At 40.0% G+C, this 13649-nt stretch overlaps 1 protein-coding gene across 1 annotated transcript in view; it reads left to right on the plus strand.

Moving 5' to 3' along the window:
• loxl1 (lysyl oxidase-like 1) overlaps positions 1–13649 on the plus strand; it is a 59944-nt gene that overhangs the window by 18972 nt on the left and 27323 nt on the right. The window contains exons 2-3 of the mRNA XM_061878000.1: positions 995–1103; positions 7750–7887. Of these exons, the coding sequence (XP_061733984.1) occupies positions 995–1103; positions 7750–7887 (247 nt within the window). The remainder of the gene's footprint in view (positions 1–994; positions 1104–7749; positions 7888–13649) is intronic.

Below are 13649 nucleotides of genomic sequence, written 5' to 3' on the forward strand. Positions count from 1 at the left end.
TGATTTCCTTTTTGGTGCTATTTTTGTTCAGCCCTTCTCAGTTTTTATAAGTTACTGCCAACGATGAAATAATCAATTTTAATAGCTACAGCAGTAGCATATAGCATATATAAGAGTTAGCATCCCATGACCCACAATGAACTTCTGCCATGACCCTCCCCCGCCGAATTCTTATTGGTTGACGTGTGTGTGACGATTGCGGACATTTTCTTCGTCTCTTCAGCAAATGAGATAAATTATATTACTTTATATTTTACGGTAATGTGTTAATAATTTCACACATAAGTCGTTCCGGAGTATATGTCGCACCCCAAACTATAAAAAAAACTGTTACTTGTAGTCCGAAAAATACGTTAATATATAATTTATCACCTACAATTGTGTTTTTGCGCAGTATCGAGGCAACAATTTTGTTTGGCTCAAGTTGAAGTGTTTTGTTTTTGCAAAAATAATTGTTATAACTTTGCTTAAGTTTGAGGAAATCATGATCTTTTATTCAAACAACTCTTGATGGAAATGTGCCAAAAAAAGCAAAATATGTCATTTATTTATTTTGTTTATATTTTTTTTTTTGCAGCACATGTTACATATACTGTAATATTATACATGGTAGTTGGGATTTCTTATATATTGTATATATTACATATGATTATAATATAATATAATAATATGATATATCAGTATATATTATATACTGTATATATAATATGTAAATATTACATATATATCACATTTGCCATTTTACCATTTATATTACATATATGTTAGATTTTATAATGCTACTATGGTAGATTTTTTTGTTTACTTTATACCTGCATTATCCTTTCCATCCTTACCCTTTCCATGCTTTGTAACTGAGCTACTGTGTGGAACAATTTCCCTTGTGGATCAATAAAGTTTGTCTAAGTCTAAGTCTAATTTATGTTGCCGTCTTCTACAACCAAATACTTCCAGTTATCTTGGTAAACACACAATTTCTTCCTGTCTTCACCAGGTTTACCCGACCTGGTTCCCGATCCGAACTACATCCAGGCTTCTACGTACATTCAGAGAGCTCGCATGTATTCACTTCGCTGCGCTGCTGAGGAGAAATGCCTGTCAAGGTAATGCTTTCAGCGGTAAAGGTAGACTTTATAGCAAGCTTATTCTGAGTCAAACGTGGTTAGGTATCGGATGTGGGCGAAGAAATGACACTCACCGCAGACTGCACGAGCCTTTATATTGCACATTGACATTTAACTTTAATACACCCATGACCTTTAACAAGACAACAACACCAAAACAAAAGATTAAGAAGGATAACAATCTTAACCGGCCTTTTTTTTTTATTTGACTTCTGTACTTAAATTATTCTATTCAATGATTGACTGTATAATACTGACTGGGCGCTGTTTGCTAAATACATGACTTGATGTGGATGTTTAATTTTAATAAAGATCGGTACAACTGCAGGTAATGACCACCTAAACACTGCATGTACAAACGTTTGTGCACTGTTGAAATAAATGTTGGCTTTTAGTCAGAAGAACTATTGTTGTCAAGTTGACAGAACAAATTCCGCATCATACTGTTTTTTCCGGATAATAAGACACACTTAAAATCCTTTTTTTCCCTCAAAACTTGACAGTGCGCCTTATAATGTAAGGAATAAGTTTGGTTGAGTTTACTCACCTCAAAGCTATTTTATTTGGTACATGGTGTAATGATAAGTATAACCAGTTGATGGCAGCCAAACATAAGAGATAAGTGTATATTGCCAATATGATGGCAATATGTCTCAAGTAAACATAACCAACATTTTAAGTGTTCCATTAAAAATATATAACATTAAAACGGCGCTCAAAAATCTATCAAAACGTTTTAGTACGACTTTGGAAAGCTTGAAAGATTGTCGGCGCATTAAACATACGTGTATTATTATGGGGTGTGTATAAGGTAAGACATATTATCTGCCGTTTTGTTTCGCAATATTATGCAAAAGCAACTTTTCTTACCTTCGGGTACATGCTGATCTGTATTTGGGATCTGCATAAATCCTGAAAAATTGAGTGCATCTGCGCCAACGCCGTAGTTGATAAGTTATTTTTTTTTAGTATGTTTGTATGTTCGGAGAACATACAAACCCATTTATTTGAAAAAAAAATACTGAGATTTCACGACATAGTGAATTTGCAAACAGCTAAAATTATACACGAAGCAAACCATAACCTGTTACCCAAGAATATACAACAATTGTTCTCAAACAAAGAGGAGAAATATAATCTTAGCAAAAATTTTATTTTAAAACATTTGTATGCACATACAACACTTAAGACCATCATTATATCAGCATATGGAATTAAATTATAGAATGGATTAAGCAAAGTGATCAAAGAATTTACTAATATGATCCACTTCAAGAAACTCTTCAAACTTAAAGTGTTTACAAAGTACGAAAAAGAAGAACCATGATAAACATTCGGAATTTATTTCCTCCATCCATTAATTTTCAAAATAATCTTACTCATCTCACCATATGAAAAACTTACTTCACCGAGTATTATTTATTTATTTATTTTTATTGTGATTACTTATGAAGTATATTGTGAATAAATTGAGAAAAGGAAGTGAACAAAAGTTTTAGCAACTGTTATGTAAAAGAAAAGGGGTAGGATTAAAAAAGCTCTGCTTCTTCCTACTCATTTTCAAACATGTTGAAAAAAGAAACTGGAAATTGTTATGTACCATGTTGTATGCTCGCATGTTCGAAATAAACTCTAACTCAAACAACTAGTGATCTGATTGGCTATGGCAACTGTCTATCAACTGTATGTGCCCCGTTCACTTACACTGCACAGAATCTATCACCTCATTGTTGAATCAGAAGGCCTCGGAAGATTTATTACAGTCCTGCCAACAACCCAGCTGACTTCTGATTGGATAAAAGCTCTAATGTTAAAACAGTAACACTGGAGCCTAATATGACATGAGTATACATTTAGGGCAGGGGTCACCAATCTTTATGAAACCAAGAGCTACTTCTTGGGTACTGATAAATGTGAAGGGCTACCAGTTTGATACACACTTAAATAAATTGCCAGAAATAGCCAATTTGCTCAATTTACCTTTGATAAATATATATATATATATATATATATATATATATATATATATATATATATATATATATATAAATGGGTATTTCTGTCTGTCATTCCGTCGTACATTTTTTTTCCTTTTACGGAAGGTTTTTGGTAGAGAATAAATGATGAAAAAAACACTTAATTGAACGGTTTAAAAGAGGAAAAAACACGACAAAAAAGAAAATTTAATTTTGAAACATAGTCTGTCTTCGATTTCGGCTCTTTAAAATTCAAAATTCAACCGAAAAAAATTAAGAGAAAAATTAGCTAATTTGAATCTTTTTGAAAAAATTAAAAAAAACAATTTATGGAACATCACAGGTAATTTTTCCTGATTAAGATTAATTTTAGAATTTTGATGACATGTTTTAATTAGGTTAAAATCCACTTTGAAATAAGATTTAAATTAGATTCTACAGATTTTCTAGATTTGCCAGAATACTTTTTTTGAATTTTAATCATAAGTTTGAAGAAATATTTCACAAATATTCTTCGTCGAAAAAACAGAAGCCAAAATGAAGAATTAAATTAAAAAGCATTTATTATTCTTTACAATAAAGAAAAAATACTTGAACATTGATTCAAAAGAAGAGGAAGGAATTTAAAAGGTAAAAAGGTATATGTGTTTAAAAATCCTAAAATCATTTTTAAGGTTGTATTTTTTCTCTAAAATTGTCTTTCTGAAAGTTATAAGAAGAAAAGTTAAAAAAATAAATGAATTTATTTAAACAAGCGAGGACCAAGTCTTTAAAATATTTTCTTGGATTTTCACATTCTATTTGAGTTTTGTCTCTCTTAGAATTAAAAATGTCGAGCAAAGCGAGACCAGCTTGCTAGTAAATAAATAAAATTTAAAAAATTGAGGCAACTCACTGGTAAGTGCTGCTATTTGAGCTATTTTTAGAACAGGCCAGCGGGCTACTCCATCTGGTCCTTACGGGCTACTTGGTGCCCGCGGGCACCGCGTTGGTGACCCCTGATTTAGGGTAAGTAAGGTAAAAAAATATATCAACTTTTACCAATTTATGATCCTGTTCAGCCATTTATGTTGATTAACTCTTGGCAGTTTTAGCACTTTAATAGACTCAATGTGTTGAATTCCATCTTTGATTAATTCTTAGAACGTTGGCTATTTAATAGATCGTATGTTTAATCTTGTGATACCTCCGCATCGGTGCTTGTCTGTATCTCTGTGCGTGGTTCATGTTTGTTTTTGAGCCTTTTTTTTTTTTTTACAGTGTTGCAAACTGAAGTACTGGAATTGATGGAGACAAAGCTGGCTGACTTTTAGTTCAGTTCAGTTTCGGTTCATTTGGAACATGCATACGATACAATGTAATGCATCACACAATTCCAGTTGTTTCACTACAGCAGGTTCCAAAAGGAGTAGGAAGAAGTTGAGCTTATTTAATCCTACCCCTTTTCATACCATAGCAATTTTAGCCAATTTCCTCATTTTCTGTAACAAAACAGTGAAAAAATAAATAATAAATACATATTATACCATAGTAAGCAAACAAATATTAAATACATTAATAATATTTGTCTCGATATATTAAAAAAACGGAATAAAAAGGCCTAAAACAGCTAAAAGGATAGTTAAATCTATTTTTCACACAACTTTGTCTCACACTTTTTAGCAAGACACAAAACAAGCTAAAAATCTTACCAAGGCTGGGACCGCATCCACTCTCCAGACGTCAGACATCATGCCTCCGCTTTAAATGCTCGCGTACCACAGATGCACAGCTGTAAAAACAAAGTCCGCTTTGCAAAATGAGCAAAGTATTCATGTTCTTCACAAGAATGAGGGGAAATGTTCTCACACTTCGTAAGTGTGAGAACATTTTTCGACTAATCGTTGCACTTCTACATTCTACACGACAAAACAGATGAAAACTTGGAAAAGCATGGAGGTCTACGAATTCTTGGTGTGTGGCTGGGTCAAAGACATTGGTATCAAGACTCCACCACAGGTGTATCAAACTCATTTTAGATCGGGGGCCAATCAATTTGGGGGGGGGGGGGGGGAATCTACTCCCAAGTGGGCCGGACTGATAACTTAAAAATAAAGACAACTTTAGACTGTTTTTTTTTTTGTTTGAAAATAGAACAAGAACATTCTGAACATGTACAAATCATAATGTTGTTGGTTTTTTTTTTTTACACTCATGTGTTGCAGTTAATAGAATTCCATCTTCATTTGTCGTTATTTATACTTTCTGAATAAACTGTGTAATAATGTTCATCAGTCAACTCATTAGTGTTAATTTTCAATTTATCAAGATAAAAAATAATATCAAAATCAAACTAAAGTATGTTATTTATGTAGTTTGCTCATTTTCCTCGACTGGTGCACCAACATCATGTGGTTTATTTTTTTAACATATGTAGTATAATCTACAAAGAGTCAAAGAATTGCTATTGCGACATCTAGTGGACACATTTAGTACAGCTGTTTCTGTCATCCAAAAATGTTGGCTCATTTTTATACTTAGCAAACTCACCCCATGGTTAAAAAGTTTAAGTACCACTGATTGTCACACACACACTAGGTGTGGTGAAATGTGTCCTCTGCATTTGACCCATCCCCTTGTTCACCCCCTGGGAGGTGAGGGGAGCAGTGGGCAGCGACGGTGCCGCACCCGGGAATCATAAAATCAAACCTGTGGCCTGCCTGCCGTATGTTTAACGCCTCTGTTCTACCGGACAAATATGCATCGTTTCTGCTCGGGTAAGGTCACATTTCATGATTAAACTTTGCGTCTTTTAAAGTTAAAGTACCAATGATTGTCACACTTATTCTAGATGTGGCAAAATTATTCTCTGCATTTGACCCATCACCCTTGATCACCCCCTTGAGGACGCGACCATGTAAACAAACTACAAAGGGTAGCTACCGACATCTGATGGAACAAACTAACAATTACTGAATCATCTGCATATTTGATTTTTGTCCCGTTGTCATATGTACTCTGTAAAATAAACAAGAGGAGAGATGTAGAAGTACCTTTCCTGACAAAGAATCACTTGACCCTGACTTTCTGGTTTCCGTTTGTTAAAAAACTAAAATGTAAACAATATCAAGATAATACTTAATTTTGGAAATAGTAGACCAGGGATGTATATTAAAAGTATATCGAACAAACCTTTAATGAAGTGAGAACTGAAAACTTGTGCGCTAAGATTAGTTTATTTCAAAGGGGACAATACAATTTCATAAAACACATGGCTACACATGGTTTAAAAAGCCGGAATTAGCCAGAAGGCTAGTTTTCATCTGTAATCCCCTGGCCAAGATGTAAAAAAGGTAGTAAAATGACAATTAAAAGACAGAGAGCAAAAAAGAAAAATAGCACACAATACATATACGATTTGACAAATAATAAAATACATTATAACAGAGTTATTTGACCCTGCTCCCTTGGACTAGAGCAGGGGTCGGGAACCTTTTTGATAACATTGTTATTCTGAAGCTAACCAATAATAAATACAATACTTCTTACCATTAACGCGACTTCTTGCACAGGTGCGGTAGAAAACGGACGGATAGATTAAAATGCATGAGAATTGTTTGATATTTTGAACGTTTTTGTAAACACTGTGATTACCAGCGGAGTGATTCATTACTTATCGTGTTAAGCAATGTCAGCTAAGATGTATCTGAGAGCCGGATGCAGTCATTCAAAGAGCCACATCTGGCTCTAGAGCCATAGGTTCCCTACCCCTGGACTAGAGTGTGAGCTGCTTTACTCCTCGGCTTTCGTAAAATCTCGCACTCTTCCGCCCTTCTTGATTCCCTTTCGAGGATCTCTGAAGAAACGATTATCCTTTTCGCGATTTAAATGTGTCGTGCAGCCAAAAACTATGCAAGCACGGGACCTTTTTCTTCGAGAATAGCAAATGGCGCCTAGAACCCATTGAGAACAGGCACTGGCTAGTCCACCGCATTTATTCGATGAGCCGGACGTGACTTCATGTAAATCCAAGCACTTCAATTGATTTGTCAGCATAATTTGATGTAAAAAAAAAATCAGGCCCCAAGATTCAAACGCAAAAAATTCAAGGTCCAAAAATGCTTTTGTAATAGACACAAATGAACCTTCATATGAACCTAACACAAAACAAGACCTACAGTACCAGTGAGATTCTGACACAGATTTTGACATTATTCCTGACTTATTTGTCGGACCGAGGTCTTTTTGACTGACTATCCACAAAAAGTAATACAGGACTCCCTACGCCTGTGTTGCATCCTCCCCGTATCGTTTCCTCACTAGCGCACCGCCATCCCTCAAAGCCCTTTCATATCCTGTCTGAGTTTGCGGCAATCACCGCCAGATGGGCCGCTGTAATTTGCCGTACACTCCAATGTCAACAAGCCGTTGCAAGATGAATGGCTCGGATCTTCAGCCGCCAGCGCCAGCTCGAGGTTGCGCCTCCCCCGTTCACACACAAGAAAATCCCGTAACAAGAGTGTATATCACGCAGGGTTGCCTCTGCACAGCGACGGCACGGTTGTGATCTGTCGGATGAATTATTTGCCACAAATCTTTCCTGCTTTTAAGTCTAATCTTTGTTCTGTGTCGTTTTTTTTATTTATTGTTTTTATCTGTCCACCATTCAGCTCCGCCTATGACCCAGAGACCAAGGACTACGACATGCGAGTTCTGCTGCGCTTCCCACAGAGGGTGAAGAACAGGGGGACCGCTGACTTCATGCCCAACAGGCCACATCATACCTGGGAGTGGCACAGCTGTCACCAGTAAGCACTTCATTGAAAACACGTGTTTACCCTAGCTAGTCACGCAGAATTTAAAAAAAAAATGTTTTCATGTTTTTTTTCATGGATGTGTTTGCTTATGTTGATATAAAACATCTGGCAGTGGCAGAAACAAATTGAGCTTACATGGTTTTCCATAAAATTGCAAGTTTTAGAAACGACAAACATTTTCTGACATGACCCTGGAGACTTTGCCTGAAATACCAATATTGTTGTTGTTGTTGTTGTTGTCGTTGTCAGTTAGAATAATACATTACATTGGATATAGAGAACATATAAACCCTTTATTTATTAATTTGAACGTATTGAAATTCAATGATTTGGTGCATTTGCAAACAGCTAAAATGATGTTCCACCCAAACTATAACCTGTTACCCAAGAATGTACAACAGTTCTTGTCAACAAATGAGCGGAAATATAAGCTCAGAGAAAATCGATCCATCCATCGATTTTCTACCGCTTATTCCCTTTTTTGGGGTCTCGGGGGGCGCTGGCGCCTATCTCAGCTAAAATCGGGCGGAAGGCGGTGTACACCCAAGTCAAGTCGCCACCTCATCACAGGGCCAACCCGGATGGACAGCCAACATTCACACTCACATTCACACACTACGGCCAATTTAGTGTTGCCAATCAACCTATCCCCAGGTGCATGTCTTTGGAAGTGGGAGGAAGCCGGAGTACCCGGAGGGAACCCACGCATTAATGGGGAGAACATGCAAACTCCACACAGAAAGATCCCGAGCCTGGTATTGAACCCAGCACTGCAGGACCTTTGTATTGTGAGGCAGACGCACTAAATAAATAAATGGGTTGTACTTGTATAGCGCTTTTCTACCTTCAAGGTACTCAAAGCGCTTTGACTCTACTTCCACATTTACCCATTCACACACACATTCACACACTGATGGAGGGAGCTGCCATGCAAGGCGCTAACCAGCACCCATCAGGAGCAAGGGTGAAATATCTTGCTCAGGACACAACGGATGTGACGAGGTTGGTACTAGGTGGGGATTGAACCAGGCACCCTCGGGTTGCGCACGCCCACTCTTCCACTGCGCCACGCCGTCCCCTAAATAACCCCTCTGCCACCGTGAAGCCGCTCAGAGAAAAATCGAATTAAAAACATGTGTGTGCACGTACAGCACTTAAAACATTAAGCATATACGTTTCTGGACTTGGAACGGAACGAATTAAGCAGACAAAGAGCAGCTCAAAGACTTTTTTGGGAATACAAGAACGGAGACTCAGTTTTCCCTCGCCCGAATGCGGGTCACCGGGGTCCCCCTCTGGACACAGGCCCGGAGTTGGGGGACGATGGCGAGCGCCTGGTGGCCATGCCTGTCCCCATGGGGCCCGTCCTAGCACAGCCCGAAAAGGAAACGTGGGCCCCCCCCTCCAATGGGCTCACCCCTCATGGGAGGGGAAATAGAGATTGGGTGCGATGTAAGCTGGGCGGCAGCCAAAGACAGAACACTTGGCGGCCCGATCCTTGGCTAAATAAGCTAGCTCTTGGGACATGAAATGTCACCTCGCTAAGGGGGGAAGAGCCTGAGCTAGTGCATGAGGTGGAGAAGTTCTGGCTGGGTATAGTCGGACTCACTTCGACGCACAGCAAGGGTTCTGGAACCAGTTCTCTAGAGAGAGGCTGGACTCTCTTCCACACTGGCGTTACCTGCAGTGAGAGGTGAAGGGCTAGGGTTGCAATTATTGTTTACCCCCGGCTCAAAGCCTGCACGTTGGAGTTCAACCCAGTGGACGAGAGGGTAGCTTAGTTCCACCTTCGGGTGGGGTGACAGGTCCTGACTGTTGTTTGTGCTTACGCACCAAAACGGCAGTTCAGAGTACCCACCCTATTTTAGATCAACACTAGAGGGAGTACTGGAAAATGTTCCCCGGTCCTACTGGGGGACTTCAACGCTCATGTTGGAAATGACAGTGAAACCTGGAGAGGCGTGATTGAGAAGAATGGCTGCCCAGATCTGAACCGGTGTGGTGTTTTGTTATTGGACTTTTGTGCTCGTCACAGATTGTCCAGAACAAACACCATGTTCAAACTTAAGGGTGTCCATATGTGCACTTGGCACCAGGACACCCTAGGCCGCAGTTTCATGATCTACTTTGTAGTGAGTAATCTTACCACACCTAGTCACTACACCAAATCAGTGGTACATTAACATTAATTAGCCTCAAGCTTCCTGTTGGAATGGAAATGTAGGTGTGTCTCCCTGAGCATGCATCGATTTTGAAAGAATCGTTCACGTGAATAAAATTGTCTCAGTGCTGCGGTAAATATTGCTGATCCATTAAAAAAAGGCAAATATTGTTACCCTATCTGATCTCAGGCCCTCAACAAAATTCAGATTTTATCTTCTTTGGTGTGTCATTATGATCAGATGTCCAGCGTCGTAGCGTTTAGCCTCGGCCTCCTCTCAGGTCCCACATCACAAAGGCCGGCCTCTGAAGGTAGTTTGTACAACGGTCTACTCTGGCTCCCCTCACCCACATCATACTCCGTTCGCCAATCCCCACTTTCTTAAAGATTATTTTAGGCAGCCGACCCAAGTACGCATGTGGTTAAGCGGAGTCCATTGCCGGCTTGGCAGTTCCTTTCCTATAATGCCGCCTCCTGGGTCTTGGATGTAACAGTGGATGCGTGTGGGTCCGGCAGACTCCCACTCCTGCTTCCAGGCTGCCACCAGCCATGCCTCTGTAGACAGGTCTTCAGGGATGAACCTAAGCAGCTCTTGTGGCGCCCTGGCATAAAGGTGGCGGGACTTCAGTCACGCAGCACTGCTGTGGTGGTGGTTTGCAGGATATGCCAATCATGTCTCTGGGTTTTCCTTGCTAAGGCGAGGGTAGCAGCCTCTTGTCGAAAACCTGGCTGGGGAAATTCCTTGTGAGTACTGGCAGGTGGAACACTGGCGTGGGTTTCAGGCAACAAGTTATGGTCCAAAGAGCGTTGTATGTGGCAACGGGCATTCAGACTTCTGCACCAGACTGGGGCACAGAAGACCAGGGCTTGCGTAGAGATGTACCCGAGTTAGTGCCGGCAAGACGCCGGATTAGTGGGACTCTTGATGACAGTTTGGCTGTCACTTCTTCAAGGTGTTGATTGAAGGGGAGTGAACTATCCAGGTGTAAACCAAGGTGCCGCTGGGATTTTTGGAACTCCAGGCGCTTGTGAATAAATACATTCAGTTCCCTTTTTGCTTCGATGTTGTTGAGGTGGTAAGGTGCTGACTCTGTCTTGCCAACGCTGAGCTGTAGACACCACTAGCACAGGTAGGCTGCCAACATACCCATGTCCTGGTTTAGGCCAGCTTCCATATATATATATGTATCAATCAATCAATGATTATTTATATAGCCCTAAATCACTAGTGTCTCAAAGGGCTGCACAAACCACAACACAAACCACAACGACATCCTCGGTAGAGCCCACATAAGGGCAAGGAAAACTCACACCCAGTGGGACGTCGGTGACAATGATGACTATGAGAAACCTTGGAGAGGACCGCATATGTGGGCATTCCTGGATTTTTTTTTACATTTTGTCTCTCACAGTTGAAGTGTACCTATGATGAAAATTACATACCTCTGTCATCATTTTAAGTGGGAGAACTTGCATAATCGGTGGATGACTAAATACCTTGTTGCCCCACTGTATATCAACACCTAGCTGGCGCATTTGTGGAAAAGTGGAGCCTTACTTAACTTACGTTGAAACAGTTTTTGAGTCAATTAAAAATTGCCAATATTGTTTATTATTTGTATGTTCACTGTTATGTTACAGAGAACAAGGACGTAGGATAAAATTGCTATGGTATGAAACGGGGTAGGATTAAATAAGCTCAGCTGCTTCCCTACTCCTTTTCGGACGTGCTGTAATCAAACAACTGTAAATATGTATCGTATGCACGTTCCAAATAAACTGAAAATGAACTGAACTGAATTACCTAGAGGTAGTTTGGCTGAGTCCGCTCTCAGTGCTGCTGGAGTGATCGCTTAGTGAGATGTGGGTGGTATCAATCAATCAATCAATCAATGTTTATTTATATAGCCCTAAATCACAAATGTCTCAAAGGACTGTACAAACCACTACGACTACGACATCCTCGGAAGAACCCACATAAGGGCAAGGAAAACTCACACCCAGTGGGACGCCAGTGACAATGATGACTATGAGAACCTTGGAGAGGACCTCATACGTGGGCTTTAGGAATCACTAATAAGCCGGAGTCCTTTGAACGCAGATTTCTTGCCGGGACATATGGTACAATACAATCGGCAAGATAGGATGGAGCTAGACCGTGTAGTATTTTATACGTAAGTAGTAAAACCTTAAAGTCACATCTTAAGTGCACAGGAAGCCAGTGCAGGTGAGCCAGTACAGGCGTAATGTGATCAAACTTTCTTGTTCTTGTCAAAAGTCTAGCAGCCGCATTTTGTACCAACTGTAATCGTTTAATGCTAGACATGGGGAGACACGAAAATAATACGTTACAGTAATCGAGACGAGACGTAATAAACACATGGATAATGATCTCAGCGTCGTTAGTGGACAAAATGGAGCGAATTTTTGCGATATTACGGAGATGAAAGAAGGCCGTTTTAGTAACGCTTTTAATGTGTGACTCAAAGGAGAGAGTTGGGTCGAAGATAATACCCAGATTCTTTACCGAGTGGCCTTGATTAATTATTTGGTTGTCAAATGTTACAGTTGTATTATTAAATAGAGGTCGGTGTCTAGCAGGACCGATAATCAGCATTTCCTTTTTTTTGGCGTTGAGTTGCAAAAAGTTAGCGGACATCCATTGTTTAATTTCATTAAGAGCTGCCTCCAGCTGACTTCAATCCGGCGTGTTGATCACCTTTGGGGGCATGTAGAGTTGGGTGTCATCAGCATAACAGTGAAAGCTAACACCGTATTTGCGTATAGCTCGGTTGGTAGAGTGGCCATGCCAGCAATTTGAGAGTTCCAGACACTTTACCCACCTGCTCCCAGTGCCACTCACACAGGGTTAATTGTAACTTAGACTATTGGCTTCCACTATGTTAAGCGCTTTGAGAAAAGAGAAAAAGTGCTATATAAATATATTTGACTTCACATCACTCGCAACCCAGGTTTCGTAACATGGCACTGTTGGATTTGATGTGAATCGTGCCCGGTAGGACCGGCGGGATTCGGCCAGTGTCGAAAGAAAGTAGGTACACACAAACCTTTATTAGAACGGGCCCCTAACTGCCTTACAAGCAAAGCCATCTAAGGTTTTCTTAGAAAACATGCAACATTCCATTCAACTAAAGTTTAAAGATTGTGGCCATAGAACTTTGAACCCGGTCCACTCCATCAGTTTGCTTGATTCAACATCAGTAAAGTTCCTGTTTTGACAAGAAACAGGTGACGTAGGTGAGACCCTTACAAGCAGGATAGCACAGGTCAGATTCCTGTATGCCGTGTCCTCTAAAGATATGTTATTGGCATCCTTGCCTCTCTCCATGTTGAAATATTTGCCTTGGCTGCAGGGAAGGCACTAGTGGAACAAATTGAATGTCACTCAGGAATTCCATGTGAATTCTGGGGATTATTGCTCATGTTTTATGACGTTATGCTCCACGCAGACGGGATGTTGTCTTAGCCAGCGTGCCCACCAGCGACCAAGCGTGCCAAGCTCCCCTCCGCCTGACTATCTTCATCAAGAAGGAATGTGAGCGGCCATTAGGAGATTGTTTTTTTTTGTTAT

This window comes from Nerophis ophidion, linkage group LG02 (genome assembly GCF_033978795.1).
Source record: "Nerophis ophidion isolate RoL-2023_Sa linkage group LG02, RoL_Noph_v1.0, whole genome shotgun sequence".
Taxonomy (NCBI): domain Eukaryota; kingdom Metazoa; phylum Chordata; class Actinopteri; order Syngnathiformes; family Syngnathidae; genus Nerophis; species Nerophis ophidion.